Source organism: Pseudochaenichthys georgianus, chromosome 5 (assembly GCF_902827115.2).
Source record: "Pseudochaenichthys georgianus chromosome 5, fPseGeo1.2, whole genome shotgun sequence".
NCBI classification, from domain to species: Eukaryota; Metazoa; Chordata; class Actinopteri; order Perciformes; family Channichthyidae; genus Pseudochaenichthys; species Pseudochaenichthys georgianus.
In genome coordinates, this window is record NC_047507.1 from 42,215,928 (window position 1) to 42,236,562 (window position 20,635).

At 42.4% G+C, this 20,635-nt stretch overlaps 2 protein-coding genes across 2 annotated transcripts in view; both read right to left on the reverse strand.

The window, feature by feature from the left end:
- Positions 1-4,251: 4,251 nt before the first annotated feature.
- Positions 4,252-7,649, reverse strand: LOC117446399 (acidic mammalian chitinase-like). The gene is made up of 10 exons (XM_034082559.2): positions 7,625-7,649; positions 7,276-7,302; positions 6,970-7,174; positions 6,662-6,718; positions 5,824-5,989; positions 5,610-5,731; positions 5,396-5,519; positions 5,133-5,318; positions 4,530-4,646; positions 4,252-4,440 (listed from the first exon to the last, which is right to left on the reverse strand). The coding sequence occupies exons 1-10, from the start codon at positions 7,647-7,649 to the stop codon at positions 4,252-4,254; spliced, it is 1,218 nt and encodes a 405-aa protein (XP_033938450.2).
- A 4,770-nt stretch (positions 7,650-12,419) lies between these two features.
- Positions 12,420-20,635, reverse strand: part of LOC117447360 (acidic mammalian chitinase-like) — a 40,733-nt gene continuing 32,517 nt past the window's right edge. Inside the window, exons 6-11 of the mRNA XM_034084069.1 lie at positions 14,182-14,306; positions 13,957-14,080; positions 13,346-13,528; positions 13,140-13,256; positions 12,899-13,031; positions 12,420-12,770 (exon numbers count right to left, since the gene is read on the reverse strand). Of these exons, the coding sequence (XP_033939960.1) occupies positions 12,460-12,770; positions 12,899-13,031; positions 13,140-13,256; positions 13,346-13,528; positions 13,957-14,080; positions 14,182-14,306 (993 nt within the window). The 3' untranslated portion in view covers positions 12,420-12,459. The remainder of the gene's footprint in view (positions 12,771-12,898; positions 13,032-13,139; positions 13,257-13,345; positions 13,529-13,956; positions 14,081-14,181; positions 14,307-20,635) is intronic.

Sequence of the window (20,635 nt, forward strand, 5' to 3'; positions counted from 1 at the left end):
AACACAATCGGGTAATCAGGGAGGGAAACAGACAGAAAGCAGACAGGCAGGAAACGGGGGTGAACACTTAACACAATAAGACAGGAAACCCAAAGACCAGAAAAACACCAACACAGACAAAACTACAAACGTGACATAAAATGTGAATTGTGACAGTATCAGGGCAATAATCATGTCTATGATAATAATCATGTCCGCAGTCTCAACTGCATGTGGTGCTGTGATTAATGCCATATATAATTCAGATAAAACCTGTCATCATTTAAACATTGTAAGTTTATTGATTTTTTGGAATAGGCCCTCTGTACCTGTAGCGGGGACATAAGAGTGTTACATTGTGGGTCACATGGTTACCCCCTCTTGGTTTATTTGTACAAAGTTCCTGAACAGCTGTTGGTGTCAAGATTAAACTAAAATCTGCAGTTTAGATGCTCTTCTTCATTGTTAGATATATAGAAAATAAATGTTGCAAAGTAATACATTTAAAATGAATATGTACTGTATATTGAAATGACGAGTCATCACAATTTGGACCACACAATTTCAGAGATATTTTTGGAACAGTTCTCTCCTGGACAAGTGCAGTGCATATTTTGGCATCTCAGGATTTGCAACGTAAGCAGCACCGCCGGGAGGCCTCTTGAAATCCCAATAATGGCATGGAAACTGTGACCCGGTAGAGAAGTCCGCTCTGCAGACACGTTTCAAGTCTCACGTTTCAAGTCCCAGTCCGTCTCTGGGAGGCTGGAGTGACTCTCTCAGCAGATGAGACGGGGAGAGGTCAGTGGTGTAAAGTAACAAAGTACATTTACTCAAGTACTGTACTTAATTTACATTTTGAGGGACTTTACTTGAGTATTTCAATGTTTTCTATCCACTGCAATTCCGAGGTAAAAGGTGTACTTTTCCTCCACTACATGTATGTAATACCTTCAGTTACTTCACAGATGAATGATGTGAAATATAACCAAGTGTTAAATCAGACTTTAGTTCCACCTGGAGTAAATCCACCAGCTACCCTGCAGTCTACAAAGTACTTCAGACTAGCTGCACCTTCACCAGCTCTGAGAACACTTTCATTATTACATTACATTGCATTTAGCTGACGCGTTTATCCAAAGCGACTTACAATAAGTGCGTTCGACCAACAAAATACAAACTTGAAGAAAACAGAATCATAAAGTACATCAGGCTTCATAGAGCAAAAACATGTCAAGTGCTACTCAACTGGCTTTAGATAAGCCAGCCCTTTATTAGTATTATTTATTAGTATAGTAAGTGCTTTGTTAATAGTTCTATCGCTCGAAGTGGAGTCGAAAGAGATGAGTTTTCAGTCTGCGCCGGAAGGTGTGTAAGCTATCTGCTGTCCTGATGTCAATGGGGAGCTCATTCCACCATTTTGGAGCCAGGATAGCAAATCCACGTGTTTTTGCTGATGGGAACTTGGGTCCCCCTCGCAGCGAGGGTGCAGCGAGTCGTTTGGTTGATGCAGAGCGGAGTGCACGTGCTGGGGTGTACGGTTTAACCATGTCCTGGATGTAGGAAGGGCCAGATCCATTCGCAGCATGGTACGCAAGTACCATTGTCTTGAAGTGGATTCTAGCAGTTACCGGAAGCCAGTGGAGGGAGCGGAGGAGCGGCGTGGTGTGGGAACATTTAGGAAGGTTGAAGACCAGACGAGCCGCTGCATTCTGGATGAGCTGCAGAGGTCGGATGGCACATGCAGGTAGACCAGCCAGGAGGGAGTTGCAGTAGTCTAGGCGTGAGGTGACGAGAGCCTGGACCAGAACCTGCGTGGCTTTCTGGGTCAGCTGGGGACGCATCCTCCTGATGTGATCCATGATCAATCATTATAAAACATATCATATATATTATTCTGAAACGGACCAATCTGTACAACGACTACTTTTACTGTCGCTACTTTCACTATATTTTGATGAGAATACTTTTGTACTTTTACATGAGGAACATTTTGAAGCTATCCATATGACCGTCATGTAATTATTAATATAATTATAAGCAGCATCTTCCTTTGATTGTTTTGTATCTTACCTTCAGGGCGCATGTTAACACTGTTTACACACCTCTCCAAATGTGAAATAGTGTTTCCACAGCTCCCTCTGGGTGTTTGCACGTTTACACAGACTGGCTTCCTGCTCGTTGCTCTGTCTTGCTGCCTGATCCACTGAACCCTGCATCCTCAGGTGAGCGCAGAGCTATGGGCTCAGAACAGTCTCATAATACACACATGCACTCAGAAGGATTCAAACTTGTATTTCCAGATCCACACTTGTGTTTTTCAATGCACACACAAATGTGTTCCGTTTCATATACATGTAAATAAAATCCAAATACAGAAAAAAGTTTTACATAATGTATTTTTGATCCTCACATATTTGTTTTCCGTTTAAATCCCCTGAACCTGCAAACACAAACCGCTTCTTGTGCACGGATCGCTGTGCATTCGTGTGTGGGTCTTTTGAGACTCTCCTGACGGTCAGCCGATTCGTACTTGTAATGTTTTCTATCTATAGCCAATCAGATGTCTCCTCAATTCTAAGCCAATCACATGAGCGCGCCCCCACGAGGGTAGATTTCTTGCGTTCATGACGTAGCGCTTCATGTACGCATTTTGAGCAGTCCGGAGCTGACAGCTCCATGGAGCCTGCCTGCAGGCGCTAATGTGTCAGGACACCTCCACTCTCAGTACAGCGCCACTTTCCGAACAGGAAATGCACGCAAATACAAGCCTTTATATTATTAAGGTACAGCGCCACTTCCCGAACCATTGATGAATGCTTGTGTACACAAAAACGGCAGGCAAAACCGTTTTAAATGTGTGTTTCCTACATGGCGAATACAGCTGCTTTATTTATGTCTGTATGAAGTTGTTGTGAGTGTGGAGGGAGCAGCTACAGGTTAGCTTAGCCTAATCGATCAGTGCACTACGAAGCCAGTGCTAGACAGTGAACTGTCAACGGGGGGGGGGAGCCCCGCCGGTCATTATCGGCCGATATTCACTCTTAATAGTTTGATCGGTGCTCTCTATAAAGGCCGATCAGGAGAGCTGGATCTGATCGATATGGACATGTTACAGGCTTGGCCTGTCACTTTAAGAGTAGCAGCCGCAAGGGGTTTTGGGTTTTTGGAGTGTGTGTGTGTAAAATGTGATGGCCAAGGCGAAGTGCGGAGTTATGAAGAGAGAGACGAAAGTATAGAGAAAGTGGTCAGAACGGGAAATGTAACTGTATGTAGGCCTATGCAATACAGTGTCAATGTAACTGATTAGTCTGAAGAACGTGAATAAATAGGTTCTTCCCACGGCACACGAACGCCCCGTTTGCATCCCTTTTCCCCTCGAAATGTCTGGGCAGCTGGTTACCGGCTGACAACGAGCCAAGTCAGAAACCACCGGTGTGTAACCGAAACTAGGATTTCGGTGCCGAGATACCGTTAGTAAAAAGGTAACAAACGCGAGTGAAGTATAACCGGACGCGAGAGAGGGATCAGATCAGCTGCTGAGTCTGACTGAGACTTGCAGCTCTGCATGATCACCTGATGCTCCGCCCTCTGTTTAGCGAGCTGACCGGACTGCGCAAAATGCGTACATGAAGCGCTACATCATGAACGCAAGAAATCATACCCTCGTGGGGGCGCGCTCATGTGATTGGCTTAGAATGGAGGAGACATCTGATTGGCTATAGATAGAAAAAATTACAAGTACGAATCGGCTGACCGTCAGGGGAGTCTCAAAAAACCCACACATGAATGCACAGCGATCCGTGCACAGGAAGCGGTTTGAGTTTGCAGGTGCAGCGGTTTTAAACGGAAAACAAATATGTGAGGATCAAAAATAAATATGTAAAACTTTTTTCTGTAATTGGATTTTATTTACATGTATATGAAACGGAACACATTTGTGTGTGCATTGAAAAACACAAGTGTGGATCCTTCTGTGTGCACGTGTGTATTATGAGACTGTTCTGAGCCCATACAGAGCTGCCGTATCCAGAGGAAACGCCGCCCTTTCGATGAGATAATGACAGACCAACACTGAATGTTGCCTTACTCAAGATGACTTTCAAAATCTGTCCAGGGACTACAGAGGGAAATGTGAATCATGCACTGTGTTAAAGAAAAGACAACAAAAAGGTCAGCAAACTGCACTTCTGTGGGCATTCACATGGACGCGTGTCAAGGTCACCCTGTGAGTAAATCATAATTCAAGTGTTTAAATGGCAGCCAAAAAGATTAGTATCTGTCTTGAACATAGTTTACTAACTGCATTAAAAATGCTTTGGACCTACCAATATTAAGAAGTTTTCGGAGATGTGACAGCAGAGGGTGGGCTCCCTCTCCGCAGAATTGTCCTGCAAAGTCATCCAAATCAAGGGCCCACACAAAGGCACCGCCAAACTTCTCCTTCTGCAGGTAACGCACCTGTTGGGGCAAACATACAAAATAAATTGATGGAAATACTTTGGATTTGGTGTGAATATGTTAGAATATAGAGCTGATGTGCCACCTACCTTGATCTCATAGCTCTCCCTGTTGTCGAATCCCACCCACTCGTTGTTTTTGGTGGCATAGGGAACTTTCTGGTCTTGAATCCACTTAATGGTGGTGCCCTCCAGGAAGGTGCAGATCTAGACCATTGACCATAGTTTTTGTAAATGATATATACCAGGGGTGTCAAACTCAAGGCCCGGGGGCCAAATCCGGCCCGCCACTTCATTTGATGTGGCCCACAAGAGCTTGCAAAGAATATAATCAGTTTATTATAAGGTTACGTGCCGCTTTACAGGAGCACGTTGCCCATAAACTACATGTCCCACAATGCATCTCATTTTGTGAGAAGAGACTTGCAATTATTTGCCCTAGACTTCTGCTTTCAGACGTAGTTAATTATGAAGTTATTACCCTCGATAATAATCCAATGCAGAGGAAATATTGTAAAATAATACATTATTTTATATATATTTATCTATGTATATTTATATAGTCTTGAAGTTACCACCGGCCCTTTGAGTGCAACCATAATTCTAATGTGGCCCACGATGAAATTGAGTTTGACACCCCTGATATATACTGTACATCATAATGGGTTTACTCAAGCCTTATCTAATCTGTACCTCATAGTAGGCCCAGAATCCAGCTTCACGTGTGTATTGTCCGGCTGATGCAGGGCCACTAACTGGAGCTCCAACACCATCATCGTCTGATGTTGTCAGACGGAAGGTACGACCATAGGTAGCGAAACCCATCATCAGCTTCTCCACTGGGGTGCCGTTATTTTTCCAGTACTGCATGGCAAAGTCCTACAAAATGGAAATAAGAGATGATGTAAAACCTTTAAAGAAGGTACTTTTCTTCTTTAGTTCCGAAATGTACTTACAGTGTTGGAATAGATGTGTTCACCAGTGTCCATGGATCCGCGGAACAGTGGGCTGTTGTGTCCAGTGAACGTGTTCCAAGTTCCATGGAAGTCATAGGTCATTACATTGATGAAGTCCAGTTCCCTGGATAGGGAAACACAAGCAAATCATTTCAGAAGCCTTCTTAGAACTCCCAGTTTTCCTTTCAAGAGGCATACAAGACAGAACACTCACTTGGCAATTTCAACGATCTCAAATCCAGCATCGATGTTTCGCTTCCCAGCAGACACTGCAGCAGTCACCATGAGCTGAGGCTTGCCGGCGGCCTTGGCCTCAGCAGCGTAGGCAGCCCTGAGCTCCAGCAAACACAAACCAGAAAGTCAACATGATGTAAACATTTGAATTGTAGCTGCAGTTACAAACTAACGCAAGATAAATGGAGACCCACCCTGCAGAGCATCGTGAACCGTCCTTTATCCTCAGGGGGACTTCCACGAGATCCAGGGTACTCCCAGTCCAGATCCAGACCATCAAACCCATGAGTCCTCAGGAATTTGATAGAAGACTGGATGAACGTCTGGCGGTTGGCTGGAGTGGACACCATGATAGAGAACCTGCATGGCAGATTGGGTTTAGTTACCATACACTATCCAAAACTGAACAAAGATTAAAAGTCATGCATGATCAATATACATATATGATGGTTTTCATTTATCTGGTTATCTATTTATCATTGCTTTTTTAAAATAAACATACAGATATGGAAGAAGAAACTAGACCAATACATGCCCTTAAGGTTCCAATACTGTAGTGGTTAGAGAACCAGTAACATAACTCCCTTGAGCAAGGCACCGGACACCTCCCTTCCCCCCCCACTCCCATTGCTCCCCGGGCGCTGCCCACTAGCTGCCCACTAGCTGCCCACTAGCTGCCCACTAGCTGCCCACTAGCTGCTCATAGCTGCCCACTAGCTGCCACTAGCTGCCCACTAGCTGCCCACTAGCTGCCCACTAGCTGCCCACTAGCTGATCATAGCTGATCATAGCTGCCCACTAGCTGCCACTAGCTGCCCACTAGCTGCCCACTAGCTGCCCACTAGCTGCCCACTAGCTGCCCACTGCTCCTAGTACTAGACTCCTGGTACTAGCATGGGTTGAATGCAGAGAACACATGTCACTGTGTGCTGTGTGCTCTGCATGTGAGACCATTGAAGAGGGTTTCATCCCTCCCATTTCTATTCTATTCTCATGTTATTAGTTGGGTTCCGGATTTAAAAAATGACTTACTGTTTAGAACCAAAGTTCCACCCGCCAACAGCCAGAAGAGTCTTCAGATGAGGATTTCTGAAAACAGGACAGAGGGTAGGTTAAGACAATACTATATTTCCTGTTACTGAACAGCATATCAGAGCCTCAAGTTGTGCCTTTACATTATTCATTCCAGAACATCCCTGGACTGGAATCATTGTTTTAGTCCCCATTTAAGCTAGCAGTAGCTGCTAAAGGCCTCTTGTGCATGGAACAAAACGTCTGCTAACGCCAGAGCCACTGCATCTTAGCCTGACCTCTGACCTCTCTCAACTCTGGCCACTTACTTTGATTTCAGTCCATTGAAAGACTCGTAGAGGACCTCATCGTTCCACTCATAGATAATCAGCTCGTTGGCATGGTTGATCATGGAGAAGGCGTAAATCAGGGTGGTGCACAGGAAGGGGTCCACATTATGTGGCATGTACTTGGCCGGACCAGGTCTGTACTGGGACCAGTTGGTAAAGTAGCATATCATCTGGGTGGCAGATCCTGTGGTGGAGTAAAGGAAGAATGAAGAGATGTTGATTCCAGTAATGTTATGCAAGTGAAAATCCAATGAGTCTTGTTGATCACAAAGTATTAGGACTTACCCAGTTGACATATCACCAGACATAACCCTAAGGAATAAATACAAGAAACAGTGAGACTATACATCTAAAATATACAAGACAAGTCAACTTTATTTGTATGTCTCAATATCATACATTTGCATATAAAGGACTTCTAAAATGTGTGCATCTTATGGCACCCTCTGTCTCACTGGGTTCAGATAAGGACACATCCTTTAACTGGTGAAAGGAATGGAATATGCTTCAAAAAGCACACAAAGAGAGAAGTAAATGTTGTTTGTACAAATACACCAAAATAGAAAAACAATATTATGAACGATCAGGATGACAGTATTACATATATTATAGTTGTAAAGTGAAGATTAATTACCTGCTAGAATTGTGAGCCTGGTCATTTTGAATTGTCTTCTCACACACTCACTGGATTACTATGGAGACACAAAGTAAACAAGGTCAATTACAACATTAGCAAAAGAGAGCGACCATTCTTTAGATCATCATGATACAAATGTTGAATTTAGAGGCATTGTTTGTTCTTAGACCCACCTTAGACTGGACCAGAGACCAGACCAACCACAGCAATGTTAGGCTTTTTATACATGTCATTGTACCCAGAGAGATGGGGAGGTGTAGCTGCCTTTGATGCATTGGGGTAATACATGTTATGATTATTAGAGAAGGTTTTGATAAGATCCTGCAGAGTCTGAAGTCCGAAATGACCTGTGGGTCATAGTCCTCAAATTTCACCTTTGATTGTTGAGATGTCTTATTGTTATGGTTGTCATGGAAATCAGTAATTCATATATTATCAACTCATCTTCAACTCAAAATCAATATTTGATCATTGAACAAATGCAATTCTATAACACATAGGTGTGAGCAAGCTCTCTGATTGGTCAATAGGCGTGTTTGATTCCACGATCAAACAACGGTCAAATAGAACGTGCCTTTTCACAACAAGTCAGTATCCCTCCGCGTCTGAGAAAAACGGTATACCGTTGGTCCTAAAACTGAAACAAGAAAGCAGCGGAGAAGTAGTGGTTTCCATAGCGACACACAGCCATTACACTGTTACATTGTCTCTCGCTACAAAATGTCAGATTTTATAGTTAACTTTGATTTGTTGGGGGGCCTCAGTATAGATGAATGGTTGGACATGGACACAGACCACAAAACCAACGAAAGATTTGCGGCTGTTTCAACTGACGAGCTGAGTACGTTGGAAAAAAGTCAATAGATGATGAAATCATATGGTGTAGCTGCAGACTCTCCTGCACTGGAAAACTGAAACTTTGACTTGAACTAAATGTATCAAGTCAACACATTTCACATAACTGTATAGGTAAGTTGAAAGCAATAATATGAAATTGAAACTATTTAAATGTAATACTACTCTTACAGTCATGTGAAATGTGTTGGCATAATACATGTAAGTAAAGTCAGCGGTTCAGCTTCAGCGTGTCCTCATTCCCAGCTTGATCCCTGTATCTCTGTCCTTTGTTTCCCAGCGGCCCTGACCATTGAATATCATGACGTTCCTCAGCCAGCAGCTCGTCTTTCTGATAAGGGATGAGCTGACTGGGGCATTCTGGGACACAGGGGGTAGGCACAATAACAGAGAAACATATTTCCAACACACAGGAGGTAGACGTGACAACGTGAACACCTGAATAATCTCCAGTACAAATAGCAAAGATATGAGCTTAACAACAGCATGACATGTGTAACAGCAGCAGCTGGTGAGGAACTAGTGTTAAACTAATACATAAGACAAAGTGAAATACTTTCCACAGTATTGAAATGTACTACATTTGAAATGAGCACTCAGAAAGTCACAGTTGTTCACTGAATCGCACGCCAAGACAGGCTCCTGCTGAGAAGGATGAGAAGAGATGAAGAGGATACGATACAATAAAACCTTATTAACAGACCAAGTCTAAAGCTTTATTTACAACATCAACAAAGACACATATTTAGAGGAACATGCTCAAGACCCTCGAACGTACATTTGACCTGGGATTTGACTCTGTATTTCATTTCAAATAAAGCTTTAAAGCTGTGCCGTGAGGAAAGACATGCATTCCACACCTTTTGCACAGAATGAATGAAAGAATCCTCACTCTGAGAAACTGTGCTGATTCAAACAATCATTTAGTGTTTCCTGCCTCATAAAACATGATGTCCCCATTCAGCTAGGCTGCATTCTATGGGACTTTTCCAAGGAGACTTTCCTGGGATCATGGTCACGGTTGAGAATAGAAACAACAACAACAACAACAACAACAACAACAACAACAACAACAACAACAACAACAACAACAACAACAACAACACACACACCACAGAAAGTAAGGGGAATTAGGCTGGCTTCACTGTATTAGTACAGTTACAACCTTTTAGTAAATGTATATTTTTGAAGTGTCAGAACATGTTATCTGTTCCATCTAACAGATTTACAACACTATGAAATATAAGTTTGAGGCTCAGGTTTGAACCCCTTTATTATTTATTCGCACATCAAAACAGCGATCCGGCAGAACACCCTCTAAATGTAAGTGACCATGCAGTCACGTTGACCTGAAACATCACTTCCAGGAGATCAGACTCACTACACACAGAGGCAGTGTGCAGTCTATTCTGCAGCTGCAAAACCAGATGACTATTTGACTTTTTGCAGGTGCTGCTGCATAACGGCCCGTCCACACAGCGGCGTGCGTTGACGCTTCCCCATTCACTTTGAATGGGGTGACGTCACTTTTAGCCGAAATGCATCGTGGGAAGCGACGTGGAGCGTAGCTGGCGTGGCTCGCTGCAAAAGTTGAGCAATGTTCAACTTTTGACGCCTCGGCAGAAGCGTCAGCCAATCGAATCATATGCCAGTACAAGCTCTAGCCAATCAAACCGCTGCTTGTGTGTCAGGGGCGGGAGATTCATGTGATTGGTTGTTGGTCGAGTTTCAGACACGCCCGCCGGCAAGCGTCAGCGCACGCAGCTGTGTGGACGGGCCGTAAAGCTGCAGGTGCATTCTGAGGGTTCCATCTCACCTACAGAACCTACTGAATGCTCCCAATCCTGACAAACATGTTACTAGTACACCTCAACAAAGCTTTGATTTGGAGGAATTGGAGTAATTGCATGTCCAGAAACATAATGTGGTTTGTTTTCATGGTGATCTTCATTACATCTCGGTCTTATTCATATTAGGGTTATTACTCTCAGTATTGATCGAAAGCAACTAGTGAAGTGGTACAATTGTCCTTTGAAGAAAACATCTCTACAGCAATAAACGCATGACCTGAATGTTTTGATTGCTCCCTATAGCTCAAGTCACAAAGACGATGTGTTATATGGCGATGGCCGAATGACGTCAGACACTCTGATAATCAGAGATGTCAAGTATCCATCTCCTTTGGCACAAACACCATGCAGTGAAAGAAAATACTGAGGTGTTGGAGCTGGCACAGCCCTATCACCTGCCGGAACATAAATGCAAAGGTCTTCAGGCCAAATATAAGCAATGCTGAAAAACAGTACCAACACGTTCCTACCGTGACTGATAATGTGTTACAATAAGATATGCCACATCATGTAATGACAGACTATTTTACAGTGAATACATTTTCATGTTTTTGAGCCCATACATTCTTTGCTCTTCTCTGTTGATAAAGGTGTAATTGGGATGTATTGTTTAACCTGTGTGTTATTATTAATGAATGATTCACTTGAACCTGACTGACAGTGTGCGGCAGGGAGACAGGCTGAGGTAAGAGCTTCAGGAGTCTGCTGCTCTGAGCTCAGGGTTTGAAGACTGCATTTCAATCAAGCCGACATGATACTGATCAGCATTACACAGAGGTGGGAGAAGTACTCACATCTTGTACTTAAATAAAAGTATAAGTACCAGAGTGTAGGATTACTCTTTTACAAGTAAGAGTCCTGCATTTGAAATATTGCTCAAGTAAAAGTAGAAAAGTATTATTATCAAAATATAGTGAAAGTAGCGACAGTAAAAGTAGTCGTTGTGCAGATTGGTCCATTTCAGAATAATATATATGATATGTTTTATAATGATTGATCATGAAAGTGTTCTCAGAGCTGGTGAAGGTGCAGCTAGTCTGAAGTACTTTGTAGACTGCAGGGTAGCTGGTGGAGGTGCAGCTAGTCTGAAGTACTTTGTAGGCTGCAGGGTAGCTGGTGGATTCACTCCAGGTGGAACTAAAGTCTGATTCAACACTTGATTAGATTTCACATCATTCATCCACATCTGTGAAGTAACTAAAGGTAAATACATGTAGTATAAAGTACAAGTTCCTCAACATTGTACTTAAATACAGTACTTGAGTACATGTTCTTTACACCACTGGCACTACAGTGTATTTTAATATTAACCAAACCGTTACAAACCATGAATTCAAATTCAAAGAAAAACACGTTCTGGTCTATTAACCCGACAGGGAACCACAAAGACAAAAGGAATAGATAATACCTAATCAGAGGCGGACAGAAGACTGAGAGCTCTATGTTTTAATACAACACATATTGTATATCTTTTAAAGACTAACACATTTATTGAAAATGTCTTCTTTCTCAAAAACCTCAGCAAAGTGGATTTTAGTGCCATGTCTGTAAGTGCTTTAAAATGACTTCTATGACAGCTGTAAGGGGGTTTTCAGTTACTTTGCTAGATTGAAGCTTGGTGACAAATCTCTGTGCTAACTAAAAACCTGTTATCACAGTGCTGTCAGTATTGGACTGTACTCTCAAAACAGCTGTTTATTTGCTGATTTGTGTGATATTTATCCTACAATGCAAGAGAGAGAACACAACTGCCAAGACTTCATCAAGTGGTGAGAACATATTCTATACCCACCTCGATCAGACCACCTCAATACTTTCAGGATGACGTCACCAAATAAGGTGGAATGCAGCAGTTACATTTTCAACAGCATTAGGGGTATCTTATCTGCATTGCCACCAACATTTATTTTAACGATACATTTCTCCTTAAATGAAATAGAAGATTAAAATCAAACCAACCTTTTATTGTCACACTTGTACACAGATCTGCATACAAAGTTAATTTAAGTCGCTGCATAACCCATCCTGGTATAGGGGGGTGTTTCAAGGACTCAGTTCCCAGAGGCATTGAGCTTGTTGAGTCAGTACTGAGACGTCAATCAGTGAATGTTCTCCAACAGCTAATATTTAGGGCCACACACAGCACTTGCAGCCAATGTCAAAGACAGTCCCAGGACCACAGTTACTCAGGTAGGTTCGGCCTCCTGCACACGTGTAGTAGGCGCTGCTGTCAGCAGGGTGGGCGTAGATGCCGTCAGCCTTGTCCTTGCAGAAGCCGCGTCCTGGGATGGGGACGGTGGTCCTGGTGGACGGAGCGGGGGTGGTTACACTGGGTTTCATGGTTGTTGTGAAGGTCACAACAGGTTTGGAGGTCGTGGCTGATGCTGTGGTAGTGACAGCAGGTCTCTTGGTTGTGGTTGTTGGACGTGGAGGCATCTCTGTGTGAGGTGTAAGAAAGAGAAATACATCATTTTAACATTTGTAAGAAAATGACTTGTATGAAGAGTTGGTTTGACAAGCTAGGAATATATTGGCTAAAAAGAAAAAGTTGAGTATCATAACTTACCATTATCAATGAGTTTGCGTAGATGGTACAGCAGAGGATGGCTTCCCTCTCCACAGAACTCTCCTTTAAAGTCATCCAAATCCAAAGCCCATACAAAGGCACCACCAAACTTCATGTCCCTCATGTACTGGACCTGTGGATCAACAAGAAGACAAGTCAACCAAAATATTCAGTAGGAATCAATTTATCTGTTGAATTTCACCATGCGGACAACCCTACATCTGTAATCCCTGGTTCATACTTTGATCTCATAGCTCTCCCTGTTGTCGAACCCCACCCACTCGTTGTTCTTGGAGGCATAGGGAACTTTCTGGTCATCAATCCACTGCATGGTGGTGCCCTTCAGGAAGGTGCAGATCTGAAAGACCAAAATGCCATTGGATTGTTCCATGTTCTATCCATTCTACCTGTGTTAGCATGCAGTATTTCATATTGTTCAGACCGGACCTCATAGTAGGACCAGAATCCAGCTTCACGTGTATATGGTCCGGCTGATGCAGGGCCAATAGCCGGAGCTCCAACAACAGTGCTTGATGTTGTCAGACGGAAGGTACGACCGTAGGCAGCGAATCCCATCATCAGCTTCTCCACTGGGGCGCCGTTGTCTCTCCAGTACTTCATGGCATAGTCCTGAAATAGAAAGGGAGGGAAGATAACAGACACAATGCTTGACATTCTTCATGCAGACAACCGACAGTGATTGTCTCATATCAAAAGGTTATCCAAGGGATTTGTTATTGGACTTCCATAAAGTTGATAGTACATTTCCGGTCCACTTATCCTTTTAGTTGTCTCGACTCAAAAGTGCAGGATCATACATGTTATTAACTTCACAATCTTTTTGTACATTTCTACTCTCCAAGATGAGATACGCGAATGACAACGCTATGAAATCATCCTAATATTGTCAGAGGGCCTCAGTTGTGGCTTAGTTGTATCTATTAGCAGACATTCATGTGTAAAATTGGAGTATTGCATTGCAATGTGATGTATGTATTCCTGTATCGTTTGTGCCATATAATGTCTTCCACTAATGCCGAGACAACTGCATCTCTTACAGTGTTGAAGTAGATGAGGTCCCCACTGTCGTGGGAGCCGCGGTACAGGGGGCTGTTGTGTCCAGTAGATCGCTCCCAAGCTCCGTGGAAGTCATAGGTCATCACATTGATGAAGTCCAGATGCCTGAAAATCATATCAAATACTGATAAAGTTCCCATCCTACTATCTTTAAATAATTTAAAAATAATAAAACTGAAAAAACTAATAATAACAATCTGCAGTACTTGGCAATTTCAGCGATCTCATATCCAGCATCGATGGTTCCCTTCCCGGCAGACACTGCAGCAGTCACCATGAGCTGAGGGTTGCCGGTGGCCTTCGCCTCAGCAGCGTACGCTTTAACAAGTTGCTGAAAAAATACCATTAATAAGACTCTCATAAATATATGATGTTGTCAATGGGATATGTGTGTTAGAGCCAGTTATGGTAAAAAGGCCAAATATTGTCACCTATTCGTGACCTCTGTAGTCGAGACTACAAAAGACTACAGTTTCCACGAAAGATGTCGACAAACAGATTTTAACCCTTTAGTTAGATTATCCTACACTTAGTAAAAGAAAGAATGACGTTCAAGGTTGTTCATTTTATTGGAGTTTTGCGTATTTTGTCTTGATTTGTTTGACTATAGAAAAGGCCTATTTTCTTTGTTGAATATGTGTGAAAATATTATTATTTTATTTTAATTAAACACAAGTCGCACATCATCAGCACATCATCGGAAGGCAAATAAATAATCAAAAATTGTAAATAGAACATATAATGAATAAGATAAAACGTTAGAACTGTCTGTTTAAGGCGTCTAAGTGGCTTGATGGAAACAAAGGAAGGAACCTGCGACCACATGTTTCCAATGGCTCAAAACACCAGGACCCACCTTGCAGAGCAGACTGAACCTCATCTTGTCCACTGGAGGACTTCCACGAGATCCAGGGTACTTCCCAGTCCAGATCCAGACCATCAAAGCCTCCAGTCCTCAGGAATTTGATAGAAGACTGGATGAACGTCTGACGGTTGGCTGGAGTGGACACCATGATGGAGAACCTGAGGAAATGTGTTCAACATTAAATAAACTAGACCATTGTCCTAAAAAACTGAACAACTCTTGACCAGAAGTATAGCATATCTCTTTTTTCTTGATCTATTGTATATTTTCATTTCCTGATGAAGAAGCAATGAAGGAACACTTACTGAGTTGAGCCAAAGTTCCATCCACCAACAGCCAGTAGGGTCTTCAGACCAGGGTTCCTTTAACACATAGATGCAGAACACTTGAGTTGACGAAGGCCTGTTTATTATAGAGTGTTGGTATAGCTGAAAAGGGACATTATAATTGTAACAAATGCAGATTGAAGTACAAGTTGCAGGAACTAGGGATTTTATTTCATATAGTGGAAAGACAAACTCTTACTTGCTCTTCAGGCCATTGAAGGTCTTGTACAGGACATCGTCATTCCATTCATAGGTAGTCAACTCGTTTTTGTGTTGATGATTGAGAAAGCATAAATCAGATGGGTGCACAGGAAGGGATCCACATTTTGGGGCAGGTATTTCCAGTCCCGGGTCTGTACTGGGACCAGTTAGTGAAATAGCACACCATCTTGGAGGACAGTTGCTGGAGATCAGTAAAAGCAAATCTGTGGTCAGCCTTGCAAGAAACTACTAATATGTTCTGACATTTCATACACATAATACCAATGAGACTAATATCACGAGAGTGACTTACCCAGTTGGCACATCAGCAGGCACACGCCTATAGAGAGGTGACCATGAAACAATGGCTTAATGTATGATATTATCAAGAACCATGGTAATGTGAACAACTGAGACCTGAGGGACTGATTACCTGCTAAGAGAGTGAGCCCCGTCATTTTGATCTCAAACTCTGATTCCTTTTTTTCTAGAATAATAGATCAAACAGATTGGTCAAAGAAAAGACAGAGACAAACAATAGTAACATAAAGTTACTGCATATTATGTTTTTAAACCTGACAATAACTATAATGTACTCAAATGAGTTGGTGCACATTATCTCCACCAATGTAAACAAGCATTGTTTTCTGGAATATCTAAATCTTTGTGTAGTTTTGAATCAGTCCAAATCAATGTTTCCTTTATACATTTGTTAAATTCAATTCATAAAAGCAGGAATAACATATACTGAAAAAAACAGAATCATTGACTTTAATTAAATGTATTATGTCAACAAATGTCACATCACTATATTAGGTTAGATGAAAGCAATAATATTAAGTTGAACCTTCTTTATTAATTCTTTAATTAAACTCAATATTATTGCTTTCAACTAACCTAATACAGTTATGTGAATTCTGTTAACATAATACATTTAATTATATTCTACGTTTTAGAGATTACACCTGTTCATTGTTCTTGAAACTCTCAGTTATCATAATCGTTTTAAGATTATTATCTTGGTTTCAAATGAAGTTTGCAGACTATCAGCACATTTCCCCTGTCATAGCCTATGAAACCCCTTGTTCCAGGTGTAACCAGTGCATACGAGTATCACCTTTACAATTTAGCCCTAAACACAACTGCAGCATTTCCCCCCAAATTACCAGAAGCACTGTTTTTACATGTGGTCTACTATTTCTGTTTTGAGGATGAGAATCTGAGAATCTAAGATTACCTGTATAAATAAAGGTTATATAAAATACAATTGATGGATAGTTTCCATTCTCTGACAACTGAAACATACTGAAGCTGATCTCTTCAGCTACAAGGCAGCAGATAGGAAGGCAAGCTACCTTGGGATCTCAGAAGCATGGATATGTGTGAGTTGAGGATCTTGTATATATATATCCAGGTGTTCAGACCTTCGCCATGAAAGGGAGGTGGGCAATTATGATATGTTCAGTATACGCAAAGGATAAGATAAGTATGAAGTATGGTGATAAGCTGTACTATATGGCATGTCAAGGTTGGTTGCATATCAAATATCTAACGGATACAGAATCATACGACTGGGCTAGTACATGAAATCAGTGCAATCTAGGTCAGAAAAAATATGTTCAGCAGACTACATCGTGATGTGTTATTCACTAAGTTGTAGGCCATCATACCAAAACAATAGCTGAAGAAAACTTTGTTGAACATGGGGAACTGCAGTCATGGTATTTATCACTATGAGCAACTCTATTTAAACAGTTATTGGCCCATTGTTCACAATGCAACTTTAAAGGGAATCATCTTATTGGCTCTCTTTCCTGAGGTGAGATTAGCAGAACCAAATCATCTTCACGTCTGTGCATTAACAGACATATTTGTCATTGGAGTCACAACATGTTTAGCCTAGCAGCAGCTAGCAGGAGGCAGCTAGCAAAGCCATGAGCAACTGTTATTATAGTCTGAGTAACATGCTTTTTGCAGACAACAGTCTCCAGTATTTCTGTGCAGCCTCTAAGGGTCTCTGTCTCCATGAACTGATTACCAAATGAGTTTTAAAAAAAAACGTTTTATCACAAAGGAATTGTCGTGCTAGCTGTAACCCCCTCCTTCCTGTCTATAAACTAGAACAGGCTAAACCTCATTCCTCCAACTAATGTCTTACTAACAGACATGAGGTTAGATGAATCCATTCCCTCTCCCTTATATAGGTGAATGAGATCCTTTGATCCAGCTTCCCCCTGGTATCTCCTCTCCTTCTCCCTGGGAAGCTATTGGAAGCTGAATTGTCCTAGGACATATTTTGAACAATAGTCACTGGCTGTCCTTAAAGCCTGATGCAAATCAATCAGCTGTTCATAAAATAGCTGTCTAAGCTTTGTAGCTAACGTATAGATCTACTTACACATACCTGCCAACTCTACCGATTGGGGTGGTAGTCTACCGCTTTTGACATGTTTCTACCGACTTCGCTGGCTTTCCCTACCAATTTCAATCTTCCCAACTTTTTTAATGCAGTATTTTCTGATTTATGGCGGCAAAACTTTGACTCTAATATGTCAACAACATGAAACAAGAATATGACCTGGCTTTATCCAGTGTTCACACAAGAGTCCTACACCCTGACCCTTTATAGATACAGTCTATGATCCTGACACATCTTCATTCTACACTGTCTCAACTGAAAGAGGACCAGAAACCATAAAAATATAATAAATGTGGAGACTTTGGGATATTTATCTCCCATTATTTTACTTTTCGGGCATTTTACGACAAACATGTCGTTGATGTCACTGTTTACCAAACTACCACCTTTTTCTGAAAAATGCATACAATTATGCAATATATGTTAAATCAACCCAGTCTCGCGGCATTTCGTGTTATAGTCACAACATTTAATCTATTGATTCGTGTCACACAGAACGATTTTAGTAGCAGTTCCAGCAGTTCCAGCAGAGAGCCCCAAACTTTGTTTTCCCTGGCCACATCAACCAGCTCTGACTGGGAGATCCCATGGCGCTCCAGGCCAGCGAAGAGATATAATCCCTCCACCTGGTCCTAGGTCTACCCTTGGTCTCTTCCCAGCTGGACGTGCCTGGAACACCTCCCTAGGGAGGCGCCCATGTGGCATCCTAACTAGGTGCCCGAACCACCTCAACTGGCTCCTTTCGATGCGAAGGAGGAGCGGTTCAACTCCGAGTCCCTCCCGGATGACCGAACTTCTCACCTTATCCCTAAGGGAGACACCAGCCACCCTGCGGAGAAAACCCATCTCGGCCGCTTGTATCCACGATCTCGTTCTTTCGGTCATGACCCATCCTTCATGACCATAGGTGAGGGGAGGAACGAACATGGCCCGGTAGACAGAGAGCTTGGCCTTCTGACTCAGCTCCTTTTCGTCACAACGGTGCGGTAAAGCGACTGCAGTACCGCTCCCGCTGCTCCGATGTCTCCGGCCCATCTCACGCTCCATTGTTCCCTCACTCGAGAACAAGACCCCGAGATACTTGAACTCCTTCAAGCCCCTGTCACACTGTCCCGAAATTGACACCCGATGGACACACGAATATGGAATTGTGAATTTCGCACGAAGATGGCCCCGAACCACACACGAAGGCAACATTTACATTACATTTAAGACGTTCAACTGCAATGAAAGTACCAAAAACAATTATGTTACATTACGATGATACTGTACTGATATCTTCAGACTTTGTTCTTTACTTTATCCGTCTTTATATGTAGAAAATATTACGTTTTCTCCGTAATGTTGTTTCCATAACAACAACAACTTCCTGTCAACTGTCCTTCAAAATAATATATTATATTCTTTTTAGTTTCACAGAACACAATTGGGTTATTTACATAATATGTTTTACATGATTTTGTTGTGCAATAAACAACCCGATGGACACACGATAAAGGAAATGTTCAAATTCGGCTGTGATCGTAGCAACATCGGGCCATTTCGTGAGGGCATCTTAAGCCATCGTATGATCGCTGGTGGAGTTTCTCAGGCTCCGGCAGCAACTTCGTGAGCGGTTGGCAAAATCTTTGGCATGCCAAAAAATTGCCGAAGGACCTTGCGAAGGTTCATTTCGGACGGGACGGGTGGCGCAGTGGTCTGTGCATCTGATCATCAGATCAAGGGGGGGTGCTGGGGAACTCCAGTTCGAAACCCGCTCCTGCTGCCACTGCGTCAGGCCGTTGTGTCCTTGGGCAAGACACTTCACCCGGATTTGCTCCTGTGGGTATTGTCCATGTATAATACCAACGTGTACTTGTAAAAGCGCCTCGATGACCTCAAGGCGTGAAGATGGACGGGTGTGGCGCAGTGCGCTGTGCAATGTTCATCAGATCAAGGGGTGAAACCCGCTGCTGCTGCGTCTGTAAAGCCGGTGTGTCCTTGGGCAAGACACTTCACCTGAACTTGCTCCTGTGGTATTGTCCACAGTATCTGATCATTGCATGTGTAATATGTAAAAGGGCTTTGAGTCATTGAAAAAGCGCTATAATAAATGTAAGGAATTATTATTATTGTTGAATTCGTGTGTCAATTTTGCCCTTCGTAAGGCCATCGTGAGGGCATCTTGTTATCATCGGTGCCATCGGGCATTCGCCCCGATCAGAGTGAGGGTGAATGCACCAATGATAACACGAAGATGACACGATTTGACAAGATGCCCTCACGAGTGCCTTACGAAGTTGCCGCTCACGAAGTTGCTGCCGGAGCCTGAGAAACTCCACCAGCGGTCATACGATGGCTTAGATGCCCTCACGAATGCCCGATGTTGCTACGATCACAGCCAAATTTGAACATTTCCTTTATGCGTGTGTCCATCGGGTGTCAATTTCGGGACAGTGTGACACCCATTAATAAATGGTGAAAATTGCTTGTGTACATATGTGCAGCATCAATATATACCCACATGACAGCTCATTGCTACTTGTAATTCTACTCCACTACAAGTCAGAGGTTAACCTGGTATTTTTACTCCACTACATTTATTTTAGTTACTTTGCAGATTCTGATTAATGATGTGAAATATAAACAACACTTAAAGCAGACTTTAGTTACACCTGAGTAAAATACAGGTAAGGTGATTGTCAAGTGCCAACAATCAGGAGAGATATTTGATAGTTGGTGCTTGAGAAGACTAAACATTTATCTGCAGATCTCTATAAAGTATATTCATTACTCGTTATTCTCTACTAATAGTTAATTAAAGACTGTATATAATTGCTATTTTGCACATCCCTTCAAGATTTCAAGAT

Coding starts and splice junctions, on each gene's coding strand:
- LOC117446399 (XM_034082559.2), bottom strand. CDS start 7,649: ATGACCAGGCTCACAATTCTAGCAG. Junction 5,732..5,823: donor GGTTCACGATGCTCTGCAGG/GTGGGTCTCCAT, acceptor TGTTTGCTGGAG/CTCAGGGCTGCCTACGCTGC. Junction 5,520..5,609: donor GAGATCGTTGAAATTGCCAA/GTGAGTGTTCTG, acceptor TTCCCTATCCAG/GGAACTGGACTTCATCAATG.